At 39.3% G+C, this 19,181-nt stretch overlaps 1 protein-coding gene across 9 annotated transcripts in view; it reads left to right on the top strand.

Moving 5' to 3' along the window:
- The window catches only part of CCDC91 (coiled-coil domain containing 91), a 345,954-nt gene extending 327,083 nt beyond the window's left edge, over positions 1 to 18,871 (top strand). For 7 of the 9 annotated variants that reach the window (XM_039500870.1, XM_039500920.1, XM_039500861.1 and 4 more), the window contains one exon: positions 17,378 to 18,871. In XM_039500870.1, coding sequence (XP_039356804.1) covers positions 17,378 to 17,530 — 153 coding nt within the window. In that variant the 3' untranslated portion in view covers positions 17,531 to 18,871. Of the gene's footprint in view, positions 1 to 15,612; positions 15,697 to 17,377 lie in introns of all 9 variants that reach the window. The other 2 variants (XR_005588369.1, XR_005588368.1) reach the window with 2 other exon arrangements.
- Positions 18,872 to 19,181: the final 310 nt, after the last annotated feature.

Here is a 19,181-nt window from a genome sequence, read left to right as displayed (position 1 = left end):
TAACTCTTTTTACTTGCAATTTTTGAAATAAATTTCCAGTCAAATATTTTTGGTTCGTGGATATCTTCCAATTATTTTTATTCTTTTTACTCTTCTGTTGCCCTGTTGTTTAAAAATGGAAATGGAAAGCATGCCTCAGCCAGATATGTTCTAATTTATTTTCCATCCTCCTATTTCCTGCAATAGGATGCTACTCACGTGAAGTCCATGGAAGCAGGAACAGAGGCTTTATCAAGCTCGCTTTAAAACTAGAGAGAGCTGTTGTATTTAAAAATGTAGATACCTTTTTAAGAAGCAAACGTCTTTACCTGCGTCAATAATAGTATTAAATAGATGATTAAACTGAACATTTTAAAAAATCTTATATCCTTTTCACTATTTATGCTGCTTATTTACTTTTTGTACTTGACTCTTCAAAAACTAGTTGGTTTCTTTCCAATTAAGCACTTAGCTTAATGCTTGAGTGTCTTGATATGATTCATTAAATCTTTTTTTTTTACACCATTTAATTTCTGACCTAAAGTACCTGACAGAGCTCTCTAAATTCCAATGGTATTTTTTTTCTTTAGCTGGATTTTTTTTCCAGTGAAAACTACTTCAAACATGCTACTTCATCCAGGTAAAGAACTGCCTTCCATTTGAGGATGAATGTCACCTGGTGGTGTTGCTTTGAGTCCAAGCTGATTCTTGGAAAGGTGCAGGTTTGATCAGCCTAGTAATACCAAGGGAAAGCTTTCTCTGAGAATATGCTATAGTTGCGTAGTTCAGGAGTCTCTGCTGGCTGGCATCCTCAGAAGCAATTTGGAGTTGATTAGAGTCCTTAGAGTCTAAAGCCTGTAGATTATTATTTTTTGCTTATGGATCTTTCCTCCTGCTCTAGAAACCTCTCCTGTGGTGTCATGAATGATGACCTGCTGAGAGCCACAGGCACTCTATCTGTTTATGTTTTAAAACTAGGAGGTCTTTTCTTTGATGACATTGTTGCAGCTGCAGCTTTATAGAGTGCTTCCCCCACAGCTGCACTGAACTTTGTTTCACTTTGGCATGAAATACTCCCAATCTTGCTTTTTCAATAAAAAGTAAATATTACAATAAAAATGGTGCTGCTTTTGCTTGTGGCTACAGTCTCACCAGTGCTGAGAGAGGAATCCAAAGCTCAAAGTGATCTCAAAAATACAAATGTCTCATAGATGAATAATAGAATATATTTTGCTGTTATCCAAATTTTAGGGCTCGGACATCTTGTTTTAATACACATGCAATTCCCCCTTTGCAAAGGCTGGCTGACCATAGATTCACTGCAGCAATGAGATTTTGTTTTCTTGGCCAAGCCTGGAACCCAATGTAAACCCAACCCACTCTTATTCTTTGAAAGGATCTAATATGTGAAGAGATGGTTTAGGCATTTTCTGTGGTCTCATGCAATCCTGTGCCTGCAAGTATACTATCTTGTGCTATGATCCTTTCAGATCTTACAAGATAAGCATGGTCATTCCAAAATCCATTGGAAACACGTAACTGTCAAAGTGATGCTGTTGAGTTAAGAATTCTTCCCTCTAAGTTAGATCAGTACTGAAACAATGCCCCAATATGGTGTTAAGGGTCACTTTGCTGTTTGTTTTTTGGTATGACATAACATCTACTTGGCACTGGTGAGGCCTCAGCTGGAATACTGTGTCCAGTTTTCGGCACCATACTTTTAGAAAGATGTGAACAAATTGGAGAGAGTCCAGAGGAGAGCCATACATATGATAAAAGCTTTAGGAAAACCGGCCCTGTGAGGAATGGTTGAAAAAACGGCATATTTAGTATTGAGAAAACTGAAGGGGCACCCGATAAGTTTACAAATATGTGTGCTTATAAAGAGGACAGTTATCAGTTGTTCTCCATGTCCACTGAAGGTAAGACAAGAAGTAACAGGGTTAACCTGCAGCAAGGGAGATTTTGGTTAGATACTAGGAAAAACTTTGAGTATAAGGACACTGGGCTAGGCTTCCAAAGGAGGTCATGGAATGGCCATCGTGAGAGGGTTTTAAGTACAGATTAGACAGTCACTGTCAGGGATGCTCTAGATATACCTCAGCCCAGAGGTCTGGCCTAGATGACCTCTCAAGGGGCCTTCCACCCATGTATTTCTATGATAATGTGGTCAAGTGAAGATGCCATGGCACTTTTTGTGAAAGCATGGTGTTAACATCAATGTTATGGCTATATGCTGACTTAGGTAACTAAATTCATAGAAGCATAGAAATTTAGAACTGGAAGGGACGTTGAAAGGTCATTGAGTCCAGTCCCCTGCCTTCACAGCAGGACCAAGTACTGTCCCTGACAGATTATTTTGCCCCAGAACCCTAAATTGCCCCCTCAAGGATTGAACTCACAGCGCTGGATTTAGCAGGCCAATCCTCAAACCACTGAGCTATCCCTCCCCCCAAAATTAAATTAAGCAACTAGAAATATGGAAGAGAGCTAGTGCCGTTTCACTTACATGGAGCACAGTTTGAGAATTGCTGATATACTTGTATCATGTTTCATATAAGCTTCATAGAATCATAGAATACCAGGGTTGGAAGGGACCTAAGGAGGTCATCTAGTCCAACCCCCTGCTCAAAGAAGGACCAATCCCCAAATTATGCCACCTAAAATCATCCTTACAGTTTCAGATGAATATAACATTTTTCCTCACTTCACTTCCTAACCTAAACTGATGATGCTGTTTTGCTGTGAAACAGTTAACACCTGCCACATTTTATCTCTGAGACAAGTGAACTGTGAGCACAATAAATACCTTATGTACATCGGAGGGTTAATGTAATTTTTAGGTAATACTTGTAAACCAGTTTGAGGCCAGGTGATTAATGCAAAGGAGTAGTAGCATTGTACAATGGTGATATGATTTATGTTGTGATTGCCAAATCCTGGATGATATTTCATGGTTCCTTTACTTAGTATATAGCTCCATTGGAAGCAAATAATATAACTATAAAGTAATTTCTACCTTTTAGCTTAGTGTATTTCCTGACAACTCTCATTTACACAATAATAAAATAAATCATTATCAATCTTTCTTTGCTGTTTGCTTTTCAGTCAGGAATAGTGATTCCTATTATTTAAATAAGATGATGTAATTATGCAAGTAGAATTATTGTAACACATCTGTGTGAGCATGACTCACTGTCAGCCAGTCAGATTACTCGATTTCTCTATTTCATTTGCTAATATAATTTATTTGTTTAAATATACTAAAGGAAAATGCAGATGCAGTACCCTGAATGCATTATCCTGGCCTGACTGTATTTGGATTGTAAATTGACACTGATCAACAGAGCAATAAAAGCCTTCAGGAGGTTTTGCAGCTGATTTAGCACCCAGTCCTGCAAGGTGCTGAGAACACTCAAGCCCCATTAAATGCCTCAATAGTTCAGGGCCCTCAGTATTTTGTAGGAAGGATGCTCCTGAGACGTCCTCTGTGATCTTGGGTAAGTCACTTAGCCTTCTTAAGCCTCAGTTCCTTATCTGTACAATGGAGCTAATATCACTGTCCCATCTCACAGGGGTGCTCTGAAGATAAATACATTAAGCAGTGTGAGGAGCTCAGATACTATAGTGATTGGGGCTATATAAGTGCCTAAGATAGATAGATAGACAGGAGATGCTCATCCCCTTAATTTGTGCCTGTTGCAATATATATATATATATATATATATATGGACCATCCCTGACCGGTGTTTATCTAACCTGTTCTTTAAAACCTCCAATGATAGAAATTCCTCAACCTCCCTAGGAAATTTATTCCATTTTTTAAGCACTGTGAGAGTTAGGAAGTTTTTTCTAATGGCCAACCTAAATCTCCTTTGCTGCAATTTAAGACTCTTTGCTTCTTGCCCTATCCTTGGGGTTTGATGAGAACAATTTTTCTCCCTCCTCCTTTTAGCAACCATTTATGTACTTGAAAACTATTAAAATGTCACCCCTCAGCCTTCTCTTCTCTAGACTAAACAAACCGACTTCTTCAAATCTTCTCTCATAGTTCATGTTTTCTAGACCTTTAATAATTTTTGTTACTCTTCTCTGGACTTTCTCCAGTTTGTCCACATCTTTCCTGAAATGTGGCACCCAGAACGGGACACAATATTCCAGTTGACACCTAATCAGCACAGAGTAGAGCAGAAAAATTACTTCGCGTGTCTTGCTTACAATATTCCTGTTAACACGTCCCAGAACGGTATTTCCTTTTTTTGTAACAGTGTTACACTATTAACTCATATTTAGCTTGTGATCCACTATGACCCCCAGATCCCTTTCCACAGTACTCCTTCTGGTTCCAGTCCGGTTCTGTTCAATATTTTCATCAGTGATTTAGATAATGGCATAGAGAATACACTTATCAAGTTTGCGGACGATGCCAAGCTGGGAGGGGTTGCAAGTGATTTGGAGGATAGGATTAAAATTCAAAATGATCTGGACAAACTGGAGAAATGGTCTGAAGTAAATAGGATGAAATTCAATAAGGACAAATGAAAAGAACTCCACTTAGGAAGGAACAGTCAGTTGCACACATACAAAATGGTGTGATAGACCCAGGCCAGTTGGGTACAGCAGAATAGCAGAAGGCATATATATTGGCCACTGGATTAACAGTTTTCTGTTCCCTGACTGACCAGAGCAGGGGCTGCTCCAGGCTAATGAGAACACCTGACTCTAATTAACCTGTAAAGAGTCAGGTGAGGCCATTCAGTTAATGTGACCACCTGACTCTAATTAAGGCCCTGCTGATACTATAAAAAGGGCTCACTCCAGTCAGGCAGGGGAGTCAGGGAGCCAGAGGAGAGGAAGTGCGGCTGAAGGGCTGGTTACTGAAGACACCCTAAAACCATCATTAAAGGAGCCCTAAGGTAAGGGTGAAGAAGGGAGAAGCAGGAGAGCTGTGGGGAAGTGGCCCAGGGAAATGTAGCAACTCTGGCAGTGAAAGGTTGGCTGCCAACAACTGTTACCATTAGGGTCCCTGGGCTGGAACCCGGAGTAGAGGGCGGGCCCGGGTTCCCCCCAACCCACCACTACAGGAACATCTCCTGGAAGGGGAAGTCAGGTCCCTGTCAGGACAGGAGGCTGAACAGAGACTGTGGGAGTTCTCTCACCAACCTCCTTGCAGGCCTATGATGAAAAGGGCTCAGTAGACTGTAACCCTGGCCCTAGAGAGAGAAGGGCTACGTGGAGGGTCACAGTGAGCCACTGAGGCTAGCATAAACCGCCTAGAAGTGCAGGACCCACAGGAGCAAGGTCAGAGCTCTGCCACAATGGGAAATGACTGCCTAGGAAGGAGTACTGTGGAAAGGGATCTGGGGGTCATAGTGGCCTGGTCTGTAATTCCCTGGTTGTTCTCATTTCCCTTTTTATAGATGGGCACTATATTTACTCTTTTCCAGTCCTCTAGAATCTCTCCCATCTCCTGTGACTTTTTGAAGATAATTGTTAATGGATCAGATATCGCCTCAGTCAGCTCCTTGAGTATTCTAGGATGTGTGTCATCAGGCCATCATATTGTTCATATGTTTCCTTTTTGCTCCATTTACCTTACAGAAAATTTGTGTTCCACTGCAGCAATATCTAAAGATAATATTATAGAGTGAGTGTTCTCTATTTGTTGCTTTCCATCTTTACCTTATGTTTTATGACTCAAATAATTGAGGAGACAGGGCTAGTGGTTTCTACCACTTGGTTTTGCTATTTTAAGTATAAATTACAATAATGACGTCCCTGCCTTTCTTGTGCCATCCCCCAAAACACCTGAATATCCAAGGATGGTCTGTCTCTCTGAAAGCTTGAGAATACTGTAGACTGTTGTAAGAGCCCTGCTTTTTAGAAGTTACACAAATGTCTTGTATAGACATAAAATAGAATTTCCCTATGTATATGTAAAAGTTACAGTATGTATAACTTTCTATGCACAGGAACTCTATCTTTGCCAATGCTTGCTGGGTCACATTTTCAAGGATTATGAAAGGCCTGATCCTGTCCCCTTGAAGTCAATGTCAAAGCTCCCATTGACTTCAGTGGTGTAGGATCAGGACCCTAGAGGATAATATTTTCTCAGAACAGTCACAGTCAGTCAAGCTAAATAATTTTGTTTATATATCGTAGGAGGCTGAAAAAACACTTCATTGTAGAGAAACATATATTGTAGAGAAAATTGGCTGGATTTGCAACATTGATAAACGAAAGGATAGATAAGATATTTGAATAACAACTGGAAAGGAAAGTACATTGACCTATTAGAAAACCAATGTTTTGCTTCTGATTTGTAGCAACAAAAACTCTTAAAATGCATGATCATTTCTTTCTTCTGTGTTAATTTATCTCATGCAATCAGAGCTTTAATGTCTAATTTAAAATTCAGGGACTATTTAGACTTGACATTAAAGACAATTGATGTAAGATCATGCTACTTTTGGTCAACATTTTCATATGTGGTAAGGTTGCCAACTTTCTAATTGCACAAAACCGAACACCTTTGCCCCATCCCCTTCTCAGGCTCTGCCCATGCCCCACCCCTTCTCTGAGGCCCTGCTCACGCCATCCCCTCTCCCTCCGTCGCTTGCTCCTCCCGCACCCACACTCAGTTTCACCAGGCTGGGGCAAAGGGCTGGGGTTCAGGAGTGGGGTGAGGGCTCCGGCTGGGGGTGCGGTCTCTGTGGTGGGGCCGGGGATGAGGGGTTTGGGGTGCAGGAGGGGCCTCTGCGGTGGGGGGGGGTGTTCAGGAGGGGCTGTGGGGTGCAGGCTCCGAGAGGGAGTTTTGGTGCGGGAGAGGGCTCAGGTGGGGCAGGAGGGTGCGGGGTCTGGGAGGGAGTTAAGGTGCGGGATGGCTGGGGCAGCAGGTTGGGGTGCGGGCTTCGTCTGGGCGGTGCTTACCTCAGGCAGCTCCCAGTCAGCAGCACAGTGGGGCTAAGGCAGGCTCCCTGCCCGCCCTGGGTCCACGCAGCTCCTGGAAGCGGCTGCCATGTCCCTACACCCACTAGGCAAGGGGCCAGGGGGCTATGTGTGCTGCCCGCACCCCCAGGCACCGTTTCAGCAGCTCCCATTGGCTGTGGTTCCTGGCCAATGGGAGCTGCGGAACCAGCATTTGGGGCGGAGGCAGCACGCAGAGTCCCCATGACTGTCCCTGCACCTAGGAGCCGGACATGGCGGCCACTTCCAGGAGCCATGCAGAACCAGGTCAGGTAGGGAGCCTGCCTTAACTCTGCTTCACCGCCAGCCGGACTTTTAACGGAGCCACCAGGGTCCCTTTTTGACTGGGCGTTCCGGTCGAAAACCGGATACCTAGTAACTCTATGTGTTGGACATTAGACCATGATCCTGTAAAAACCAACAGTGGGGCATGCACTGCAGTTCTGTAGTATAGGTATTACTGGTTATAGTGGTATTTCCGGTTTTAAGGTATAAGGACTATCTAAAAAATCTGTGAACTTTTTACACACGTTAGTAACTTTTTAATCAAGTGAATAGTCCCTTTTGATTATGAGTGAATTTGCATACATGTGTAAATGTTTGCAGGGTCAAGGCCTTAATTTGTAAGGAAATTCTTTTCACCCATGGGCTAACATTTTTTCACAAAGCGATGATTTTATATCTGATCTTTCAGTATTAGTCCTCAAAGGAAACCTGCACAGCTCCTTCAAAAGGCAAGCTTAGGAGCGTAAATTCATAATGCTGATAAATGCTAAAAATCATTGATTCATCAGGAACACTGGTTTCTTGGCTCATTACAACATTTTGTAACACACACCTGCCTGCTAACCCTCAATGGCCCACTTTAAACCCCTTTTGCATAACAACCTAATTCTTATAGTCCATTTCATTTCAAGTGAACTCCTTCAACATGCCTTAGCTCTTATGCTTCACAGTCTGTCCCAACTCATTTAGCTCAGGCACTGCTTCAGTCCCCACACCTGAAGAAGAGCTCTCTGTAGTTCAAAAGCTTGTAACTTCCAAGTTGGTTCAGTAAAAGATATTACCTCACCTGCCTTGTCACTCTTATAAATAGAATGCAGAGATGCCTAAATATTTATATTTTGTTTATTATTTTTGTTTCTCTTTATAACCAGATCAGTTTACTAAAATAAACTATGGTAACTCTTCCAAATTGTACCCTCAAAAACTAAATTGCTAAGTCAAAAATCCTGCCTCATCTGTAGAATGCCCATGTTCCTGAACTAGTGTCTAGAAAATAAAAGATAGTTGTGTCCGTTGAAGTATTATGCATGGAAAATAAAAGGGTTGCCTCACAGCTAGCTAATGTGTTTCCCCGACTCGATTGCTTGGATATTTTTGTTTATTTTTGTAAATCCCATTCTTCTCTTTTTGCAATCTTCTGGGCAGGGTTGTTACCATTTTTAGTTCCTTTGTGCACCCAATAAGTTTCCTTAATTGAAAGCAAATTTTCCTCTTTATATGAAGAAGGAAAATTAGTGTTTTCTTACATTCCTGTGTTCAACTGGGAGACAGAAAAGTTTCTGAGAGGGTTGACACAGGGTGTTTTCCCACCACCTTCACAGTCTAGGCAAATCTGTTTTAAAGATGTCTCCAGCATATGGTATTATTTTTAATGGCCTCCCTGATCAAGTGCAGAGCATAAAATCCTTAAGGTTTAGAAGTTGCAGCATTATTTATTTAAGGAGAAAGAAACATTTTCATATGGCAATATAATTTGTTAAACATAATTTTTTTTCCAAACAGTTCAGTCCTGAACACTGATGGTTTTCTAATGTGTAGCAGATACAGTATGAATTACAGCCATGAAGAATCTTGTTTTTATATACTTAGAAAGTGTTATCAATAGTGGAAATTCACAGGTGGACAGACAAAAATGTCCTGTTCTGGGATTAACTGCAAAGTAAACTCTGCTACACACATGTGCCATCTGGATCTATTTTCGTTTTTGCACATTATAGAAAAGGGAGGAAGTAGTCCATTGTTTTCTCATCCAACTCATAGATTTGCAGGTTCCTCAAGGTAGTAATTTTTCATATGCTCTATTTAATGTGCTAGGTTGTTGGGTTTTATTTAAAAGCCCTTCTGTTGAATCAGTGGGAAGCAGTTCATATGTTAATGCAGTGGGAAAGCTTTCTGAGCCCACAATTTTAGTAGAGAATATAATTATATGGTTGAACTTTTCCAACTACAGGGCTTTTCAGCACCATGACAGACTCATTCACTAGTGTGGGATAGTGATGAAAAACTGTACAATTATAAAAATTGTACCAACCTCCTCAACTATAATTGATTTTGTAGTTAAGGAATGATACCTCCAACTCAAAATATGAAAAGGTGCTTATAAATCCACAATTACAGTATAGTGTTCTGCTGAACAGTTTGGCATCTATAGCCAATTCACAGTACAGTACATGCGAAGTCTCTTAAGCAGTAAGATGCAGCAGACAGTGCATTTCCAAGGGATTACTGCACACTTTGTGAATTGTGAGGCACAAGGCTGAAGAGCAAAGACTTCAACCACCCAAGAAGAATCATAATGTCTCAGAAATGCACTGCCTGGATTTATTGCTATTCAAATAATGGAAACTACAAAGGAAATAAGGAAAATTGATTTAAAAATGGCAACTTTTAAAAAATTAACAGCAATGTGTAAGTAGCAGAGAGGTTGAAAAATATATTTTAGATAAAAGCCAAATATTACTGCTGTGATGGATGAATTCATGCAAAACTTTAAAATCAAAATATGGCATTACTTACAATAAAGAAAGCTTGTCCATATTATAATAAAATAGATAAAATTCAATAAATAAAGATTATAACAGTTTAATAACACCAGCCTGTGTGCAATCCAAAACCCACTGAAGTCAAAGATTTCAGTGCCTGTGTTTGTCCTCACCCACAACTATTTCAGATTTGGGGACAATTTTATACCTTCAAGTCAGCGGGATTGCTATGGGTACCCGCATGGCCCCTCAGTATGTCAACGTTTTTATGGCTGACTTAGAACAGCGCTTCCTCAGCTCTCATCCCCTTACGCCCCTACTCTGCTTGCACTACATTGATGACATCTTCATCATCTGGACCCATGGGAAGGAGGCCCTTGAGGAATTCTACCAAGATTTCAACGATTTCCACTCTACCATCAACCTCAGCCTGGACCAGTCCGCATAAGAGGTCCGCTTCCTAGACACAACAGTGCTAATAAGCGATGGTCACATAAATACCACCCTATGCCAGAAACCTACTGACTGCTATACTTACCTACATGCCTCCAGCTTTCATCCAGACCACATCACACGATTCATTGTCTACAGCCAAGCTCTAAGATTCAACCGCATTTGCTCTGATCCCTCAGACAAAGACAAACACCTACAGAATCTCTATCAAGTGTTCTTACAACTACAGTACCCACCTGCTGAAGTGAAGAAACAGATTTACAGAGCCAGAAGGGTACCGAGAAGTTACCTACTACAAGACAGGCCCAACAAAGAAAGTAACAGAATGCTACTAGCCGTCACCTACAGCCCCCAACTAAAACTTCTCCAGCGCAACATCAAGGATCTACAACCTATCTTGAAGGACGATCCCTCACTCTCACAAACCTTGGGAGACAGGCCAGTCCTCACTTACAGACAGCCCCCCAACCTGAAGCAAATACTCACCAGCAACCACACACCACACAACAAAAACACTAACCCGGAAACCTATCCTTGCAACAAACCCCGTTGCCAACTCTCTGTCCACATATCTATTCAAGGGACACCATAGGACCTAATCACGTCAGCCACACCATCAGGGGCTCATTCACCTGAACATCTACCAATGTGATATATGCCATCATGTGCCAGTAATGCCCCTCTGCCATGTACATTGGCCAAACCGGACTGTCTCTATGCAAAAGAATAAATGGACACAAATCAGACGTCAAGAATTCTAACATTCAAAAACCAGTCGGAGAACACTTCAGCCTCCCTGGACACTCAATTACAGACCTAAAATTGGCAATTCTTCATCAAAAAACTTCAAAAATAGACTCCAACGAGAAACTGCAGAACTGGAATTAATTTGCAAACTGGATACCATCAAATTAGGCCTGAATAAAGACTGGGAGTGGATGGGTCATTACACAAACTAAAAACTATTTCCCCATATTAATTTTCCCCCTCCTGTTACTCACATCTTCTTGTCAACTGTTTGAAATGGGCCATCCTGAATACCACTACAAAAGTTTTTTTTCCTCCTGCTGATAATAGCCCACCTTAACTGATTTGTCTCATTAGAGTTGGTATGGCAACCCCCATCTTCATGTTCTCTCTCTCTCTCTCTCTCTCTCTCTCTCTCTCTCTCTCTCTCTCTCTCTCTCTCTCTATATATATATATATATATATCTTCCTACTGTATTTTCCATTCCATGAAAGCTTATTGCCAAATACATTTGTTAGATCTCTTAGGTTATGTTTGAAGACTATCACAATGATTGTATGCAAAAGATAGAGTTAAGGATACACATGCTACCTTAACTTTGCATTTATTGACCATTGAGGGTAAAATCCTGTCCACATTAAAGTTTATGGCAAAATTGGCCTCATTGACTTCAATGGGACCAGAATTTCACCTGTAATCTTTGGTTCAGGCTTAAAATTTTATTTTGCATTTGATATATATAACCTACTACAAACACACAACATGTATGTGCTATAATAGTTGGTTATTCCTGTTCTTTAGTGATCTGAAATTCTTAATCAGGTAGGAAGGCCTTCAATAGAGAAAGCAATGGAGAATATTTCCTGTCAGGAACTGTATTAAAGGGTGAGGAGGATCGTAGCATTAAAAGTATGCATGTTCTGTTATTTTTATGTAAAGCAGTAGAAAGTAATTTCATCCTGGGACATCAGCCATGTGGATTTTCACACAGTTTTATGGTAAATTTGAAGTGAATGACAAGCAGATACACTAAGAAGAATTTTGTGCTAAGAATAATTATAGAGTTTGGTTTAAGCTATGTATTTTAAGTGATGCAAAATAGTAAGATGGATCAACACCAAATAAAATAGAGCAGCTGGAGCCAGAACAATCACTTAGTGGCAGTATTATATGCTGCCATCTGTGGGCCCCAGGTTTGATTTCCCAACTCAATTGCTTGGTTCCAAGGACAGGATTTCTGCCGAGGCATCATGGTCATCCTCTGGGCATGCCTCACATTGCTCAAAAGCAAACCCTTGTGTGTGGTCAAAGAGTGATGTAGATGTCTCCACAGGGAGTTCCATCCAGTCATCTTTGGCCAGCAGGCTGTGGAATCATATTGGGGCCTCAAAGTTGGGGTGAAGGTTAAAACAGAAGGAAAAAACAGCAGCTGAATGTTTTTGGAATGTGCTATTAGAGTCAGCTAATTTTTGGAAGCTGAAGGGCTGTGGTTTGTTGTGGGAACTCCAGTGGCAAATGGCACCTGATGAGTCAGGAAACAATGTTGCTATGGCTATTAACAATTACAGCCAAATTCTCAAAGAGTGCCACGTTTGCACATCAGAGAGAATAATTTAGCTCTTAAGTGATTGTCATATAGTCACAGAAGTTCAAGAAAAAAGAACTTTATACAATTAAAATGGTGCTGGTGAGTGTCACAAAAAAAAAGTGCTCAGACAAAACAATAATGCAAGGAGTGTGAGAGAGATTTTGTGAAAACAGTACCTAATAGCTCTATGTTAAAAGAAGGCAGCACTGTACAGAACCAGGAGACTTTGTGCCTGATAGTTTTCAGTTGTAAGCAGAAGATAAAATGTTCCTCAGTATTAACCATGGTGGCAATGGGTGGAAAAATCGCTCCATGCTGTTGTAGTTCCAGATGATCAAGCTCATGCGTTTTTCAGTGTCTGCAGAACTAGAACTCTGGGGTTTTCTTGGGTGGGTGAACGCTCAAGCCCAAATAGGTGTTATTCATACTGATCATATTTGCATGAGTCACATTCAGTCTGTGAATTTGCCAGATGTCCATTTATTTTTATTTAAATAATGAGATCATTCCATGAAGTGAACATAATCTAAAAATATAGAGGAAAGACTATTTGGAAAAACAACATTCAAAATGATCTACTTACATATTTTCACATTTCATATATATTTCGCTAGCTGAGGCACCATGATGTTGAAAGCACTATTTATTAAAATTTGTTTGACTGTGGATAACATTTCATTAAGCAATATATTGCATAACAACGCTGCTTGTTGTTTTTTTCTTCCTGGCCTATTTCTACATTAAAGGAAATATTCTCCTCTTGAATGTACTTGAAATATATACCATTTTCAAAGCCAGCGTCATTTCATTATGCGTCTCATGTTATAAGAGGAAGCTAAGTGTTTATACACAGTGCTTTGTCATTTACTGTAGCATGAAAGAGTTTAAAAATGTAATGTTTAATGGGAAGGCAAAGCTAACACATAAAATGAGCAGACAGGAGACAACTGAGTTTCTGATCTCTTATTTTACTCAGTTTACATAAACTTTAAAACTTTTAACAAGCAATAAACTTTCCTTATGAAAAATGGTGAATAACTAACCAATTGAACCCAATAAAAAAAATCTCCAAACGTATGGCTAATTCACCTGAGACTCTTAAAATCAAAGCCTCTATCTCAAAAGCCAAAGAATTCTGAGTTTGTTCAGATACACCCAAACCACTCCATGCAGGAAGTATTTACATTAATACTTTGTGAAATAAATATATTTTCAAGTACACAGTTTGAGATTGCTGCCTTGGATAAGAAAGGCAATACCATTGTGTCACAGATCACATATCTGGAGGGCTGCTTTGGTTTACATGAAACAATCTGCACAATCAGGCTGAAAGAAAAGATTGGGGGGTGGAGTTTAGCTAAATACCTTATTAAAGGATAGGTCATAGGTGGAGTAAAGGAAAAACTGATAAAAATGAGTTTCATACTAAGCTTATCCAACTATGTCTTACCAGAGGGAGCAGAATATGAGGACCTAGTGATATTTATAGAGAAATGGGTCCCAAATGTTCTTTGCTAGCCATATCAGATGATCCTGTGTAAGTTGAGCTATCTCTCTCCTTCCTATGGAGAAACCAAGGGAGAAGATAAGAAGCACAGAAAACTACTGCAAGTTTCCCTATGAAGAGAGCTCTACAAATCTTCTTGAAGGTTTGGGGGAGACTTCAGAAGGGGTGAGGGGGACAAGATGTTCCAACTATAGAGACTACCAAAAGGACACCTCCAGATCCACAGAGGAATGAGCTGTGAGAGCTCTTGCTTTCATATTGCTCCCTGGTCTACCCTGCCCCCACTAACCACTGCTGCTTTGGGGATTATGTTGCTCTGGGCTAGGCCCAGCCACATGCCACCTCCAATGGCTTGTCTGTAATGGGTGTTATCAAACTATATCAGCAGATCTTTGAAATGAATTTGAACCTGATCTGTTTGAAAACCCCTTATAACATATGAGCTAAATTCGGATCTGGCAGTGTGTGGCGCAATGGCATCTGCACTACTAGTGAGAATGGCAAAAAGTTCCTTAGTAGCTAGAGATGTGCATGATGCAGCAGAATGAGAGGAATTACGTAGAAGCTGTTGTACGATACTGGTGGAGAGATTGAGGCGGGTGTAGCTTCTAGGAAAAAGGGATGTAGTTTGGGTGGGCTATGAGAGACATTGAGAGCTGCTGAAAGATGACACTGTGTGAAACAGTATTTCAGCAAGAGTCTCGTTTGCATTGCAAGAGAGTAGAAGGAATATCAAGGAACAGATTCATGACAACCTGTATATTTATCATAGTTCATTCAGTCAAAATTGTAACTAAATCATAAAGGCATTTTTCAAAGACAAGTTAGGCAGTACCATTGGGCTGGCATAGCACTATGTATTAAACTAGAAAAGCTGTTATCTATTAGAATATAGCACTCATGCAAACATTTGTGTTAGCATTATGGCAACTGATGGGTAGCAAACTGTCTAAATACATACTCTGAAACATACCACAGGATCTGAGGTTTTTGTTGAAAGCTATAATTAAATCTGAGTGCTAGATGTGTGGTGCATATAATATATTTTCATAAACCATGGCCATTTGCAGATGCTAACCACTTAAGGCCTGCCAGGGCCACATGGCCTCATATTGGTATTTTGCTAGTATTACAGCTGTATGAGCAATCTGCATGACTGTTAGAAAGCTGATTATAGTTCAAAACCTTGCTTACTCACTGGCGCACCACAGTTTGCCAGATGTGGTACAAAATTAGATTTCTTCTGAATTTCATTACCTACTTCTCTTGAGTGGCATAACTTTACACGTCTCATTAGACTTATACCACTACTTCTCACTCTAGCCCCAGGAGTTTATTATACATAAATTCAATTGAAATATGGCTGCCCAAAAGAAGGTTGTGTTGAAAGCATTGCTCGGCTATTATATTAGTTGCTTCATATTAAAAAAACTAAGATATAAATGATAGGGCTTCTGCTATTCATTTTATTCACTAATAATATAACATTCAGAAGTTCCAAATGTATTTTTGTAAGCCATGTTACTGTGTCATTCATTTATGTCCTGGCAAATGCAACACTGTGGGGCAAATATGTCACTTTGCCCCACCTTTTTTATCATAGCAGGCCCTGCCCTCAGTGGAATGAATTATTGAGTTCCCCACAGCCTGGATGGAGGGGAATCCAGCAACATGCAGAATAGAGACAGTGAGTGAATAAAAAACATTTAGTACTGCTTTTGCTGTGTTTACCAACAAAAATACATCATCGAGCAAATTCAAAGTGAAGTGTTTGCGGGTAGTTTCAGTTGCATTTAGATGCAGTGTTCAATTTGTTGTAGAATTGGTGTCTTTTATATCAAAACCAATGGGAATTTTCAAAGACTCTGGGATCATTAGAACAAGCCTTTCATCTTTAAGAAACTGTGTAGTTGTTGCTGGGTCAAGTGGTTTTAACTGTCAAACCCAGATCAGCAGTTTGGATATTGTCTGGAACGTCCTTCACCTCTTCGCAATAACTATAAAGAAGTTATTTTACACAAACAACCCAAATAATAATTTTAGTGGATTCGGTAAATAGAATGGCTAAAACTGTATATTAAGGGAGAGATTATTCAGTGATATAAATGGTGGTGCTTTATTTCACATCTTTGTGTTAGTTCCTGCTCCTCCCACCCTTTTCTTCTCCTTTAAGTATCGCTCTTCTACCATATACAATCTCTTAATAAACCTCTTTTTGGACTATGGAGTGAAATCCTGGCTTCATGGAAGTTTTGAAATTGGTTTCAATTGACTTAAGTGGAGCCAAGATTTTTATCCATCAAGTTTTACCCGTTTACACTGGTTTTTGGATTTTATGCACAATGGGTATCCAATAAAATAATGCATTTTAAAGAATAGGTGGAAACACAGAATGGAATTTTTAAGTGAAACATCTGAGTTCAGATTCCCAGCTAGCATAAGCTGATATAGCCCCATTGAGCTCAAAGAAGCTCTGCTGATTGATACCACTTGATGATCTGGCACATTATTGTCAAGGAAGAGATATTTCAAGGAACCTAGAATACTACATCAAGGACACAAATATTGCCATTAGTATATTCTCAAATCAGTAAGGAGCAATGGAAGGAGTTATCCATTATGCAGCTTTGGAAGGAGGCAGGTGACTTTGAAACCAAATCCAGGCTGGAATATCATAACTATTTGGTGGTAGTTTTGTAACCCCTGTTTCTTTCAGAATTCATTCAGGGTGCAATAAACTTTCATAACACTTTTACAGATTGTTTAAGCCATATTTAATATTTTATATTATCTGACTGTACTGTAAAAAATCATGTAAAAAAAAAATCATGTCATGTAATTTGGCTGGAATCTGACTGTTATTTGGAGGAAATACTGACTAGTCACTTCAGAGAATGCACCATTGATTATTATCTTTTTAGGAACTGCTAACAGTGCCTGGGAAAGGGAATAAAGTGATGTGTTGGAAGTCTGTCAAAGACGGGATGTTCGTTACAAGGGACCAAACCCAGTAATGTTTTTGTGTATACCCTGTGGCTAGGCTGACAACTTAAAAGTGCCCAGACCAAGACACTAACCATCTAGCATTTACAGTACTATGTCTGTGTAAGATTCCCCAAAGTATGTAATAATCTGTACATTTTAATATTATCTAACAAACACCGACAGCTGTTGAATAACTATGGGTAGCCATTTATTCATTTTAGCTGGAGGAAAATCAGATATATGGACATGTGATTAAATTTCATTGTATCATTAAAATCCTGCATGTACTCAATGTATTTAATTTCAAAATGGTTTTATTTACAATTTGGTATTTATTTCTAGTTTTTTTGCTAATTAATTTTTTCTTGTTTTTTTTCCAACAGCTTGATCAAGTTGTCCGCCAACGTAGCCTGTGTAGTTTGGAACTATTCCTCTCATGTGCACAGAAGCAATTAAGCACTTTATTGAAAGAAGAACCAATCACTTCAGAGCAAGAGAGAGAAACTGAAAATCTAAACAGCAATGAAAACATGTGATTCGTGATGCTACAAATCTGTATGCTGCAAATTACAAAATCTCTCTTTTTAAAATATGGGATTCTATCATTTGTCAAGACTGATCTAAAACAATGTTTAGTAGAAACTATCCGCAGGTGTCTTCATTTGATTTTTTTAAAATTATTATTACTCATTTGCAATATTAGAAATAAGAATCATTGGAAAAAATTCTCTATATTAAATTGTGCACATGTTGTAATCTTTAAAGCCTTCAGTGGCCTATTATTGATATCTTAGGCAAATGCAGTGCTGATAATAACATTGCCTTGTTATGGCTGTTACAAGAGATGTCAGCATGTGTCCATATAATTTATTAGTATTTTTGACACAGAAAAAGGCTGTGATTTGGCCCCAATTCAGCAAGGCACTTAACTACATATAAAAATCCATCTGTAACCCCGTGGTACATGATCAATGCATTGCTGCACTGGGGGCCTTAGAATCTTATCATCACATGTTTCTTATTTATCACTACTGTCAATACTGAGTCATAAGAATGCTGCTGAACATTTAAAAAAAATTTTTTTTGCAGATCATTCTCCAGCATTGGAAGAGGAATTAAAAAAAAAAAACAAAAAAACCCTCAAACACAGCATCTTTTTACACTGAGACAAAAAAGTCTAGACATCACTTATATTGTAAAAATTCATCTGTGGTGTATATTTCTGATTTCTGTTCTTTTTCTCATTGAAGTGGATCTTCTGTAATTGACTTCAATTATAGGAAAGGATACATTTAAATATTTAGGGTGAAGTGCTGCACTTCTTACTTAGGTAGAATTCCCACTGACCTCAGTGGAAGCCCTACCTGAGTAGGGAATGAAAGATGGCGCCCTTAAAGCGCCTGATTGAAAGCCTATTTGAAGTCAATGAAAATTTGCCCATAGACTTCAGTGTGCTTTGGATCAGGCCTTTAGGCTCTAATCCTGCAGTGGAGAGCATGAAGGTGGACTGCTGTGCCTGTGCACTATTGATTGTAGAATTGGGGCCTTCGTTTGTAAGATTTCAGAATCAAGTAATAAAAAATGAGAATGTTGCTCATAATTATGAATGTAAATAAATGAAGGGTGATATCTCACATAACAAGTTAGTGCCTCAGTGGGGAATCATGGACATTTATTCAGTGCAATTTTAATTGTAAGTCGACATATTTTTGCCATTGAAATTAATTAATTTGACTTTACTATAAGTAGAGCTGAGTGTGAACCAAAAAATCCAAAAATAATTTCATTCCAAGCTCACCTGAAGTGGAAAAATGTTCTTTGTTTGAAACAAATAATAAGAGAAAAAAACAAGTTTCAGATTGAACAAAATATTTTGTTTGGCCCCAAATTATTTCTTTTTTTCATTTTGCTTAGTTTTGGGGGGGTGTTTTACCTATTATTTTGGTTTTTAAATAAATCTAGCTACATTTTATTTTATCTCTGTACTTGGCACTGGTGCAACTGCTGCTGGAATATTGTGTCCAGTCCTGGTGCCTGTGATTCAAGAAGGATGTTGATAAATTGGAGAGGATTCATAGAAGAGCCACAGGAATGATTAAAGGATTAGAAAACATTCCTTTGAACTCCATGAGTCTGTCACAATATCTATTTACCGTAACAAAAAGAAAGTTAAGGGGTGACTTGATT

The sequence above is a fragment of the Mauremys reevesii genome, linkage group 1 (genome assembly GCF_016161935.1).
Source record: "Mauremys reevesii isolate NIE-2019 linkage group 1, ASM1616193v1, whole genome shotgun sequence".
Lineage (NCBI taxonomy): Eukaryota > Metazoa > Chordata > Testudines > Geoemydidae > Mauremys > Mauremys reevesii.
This window is presented reverse-complemented; position numbering and strand designations above follow the sequence as displayed.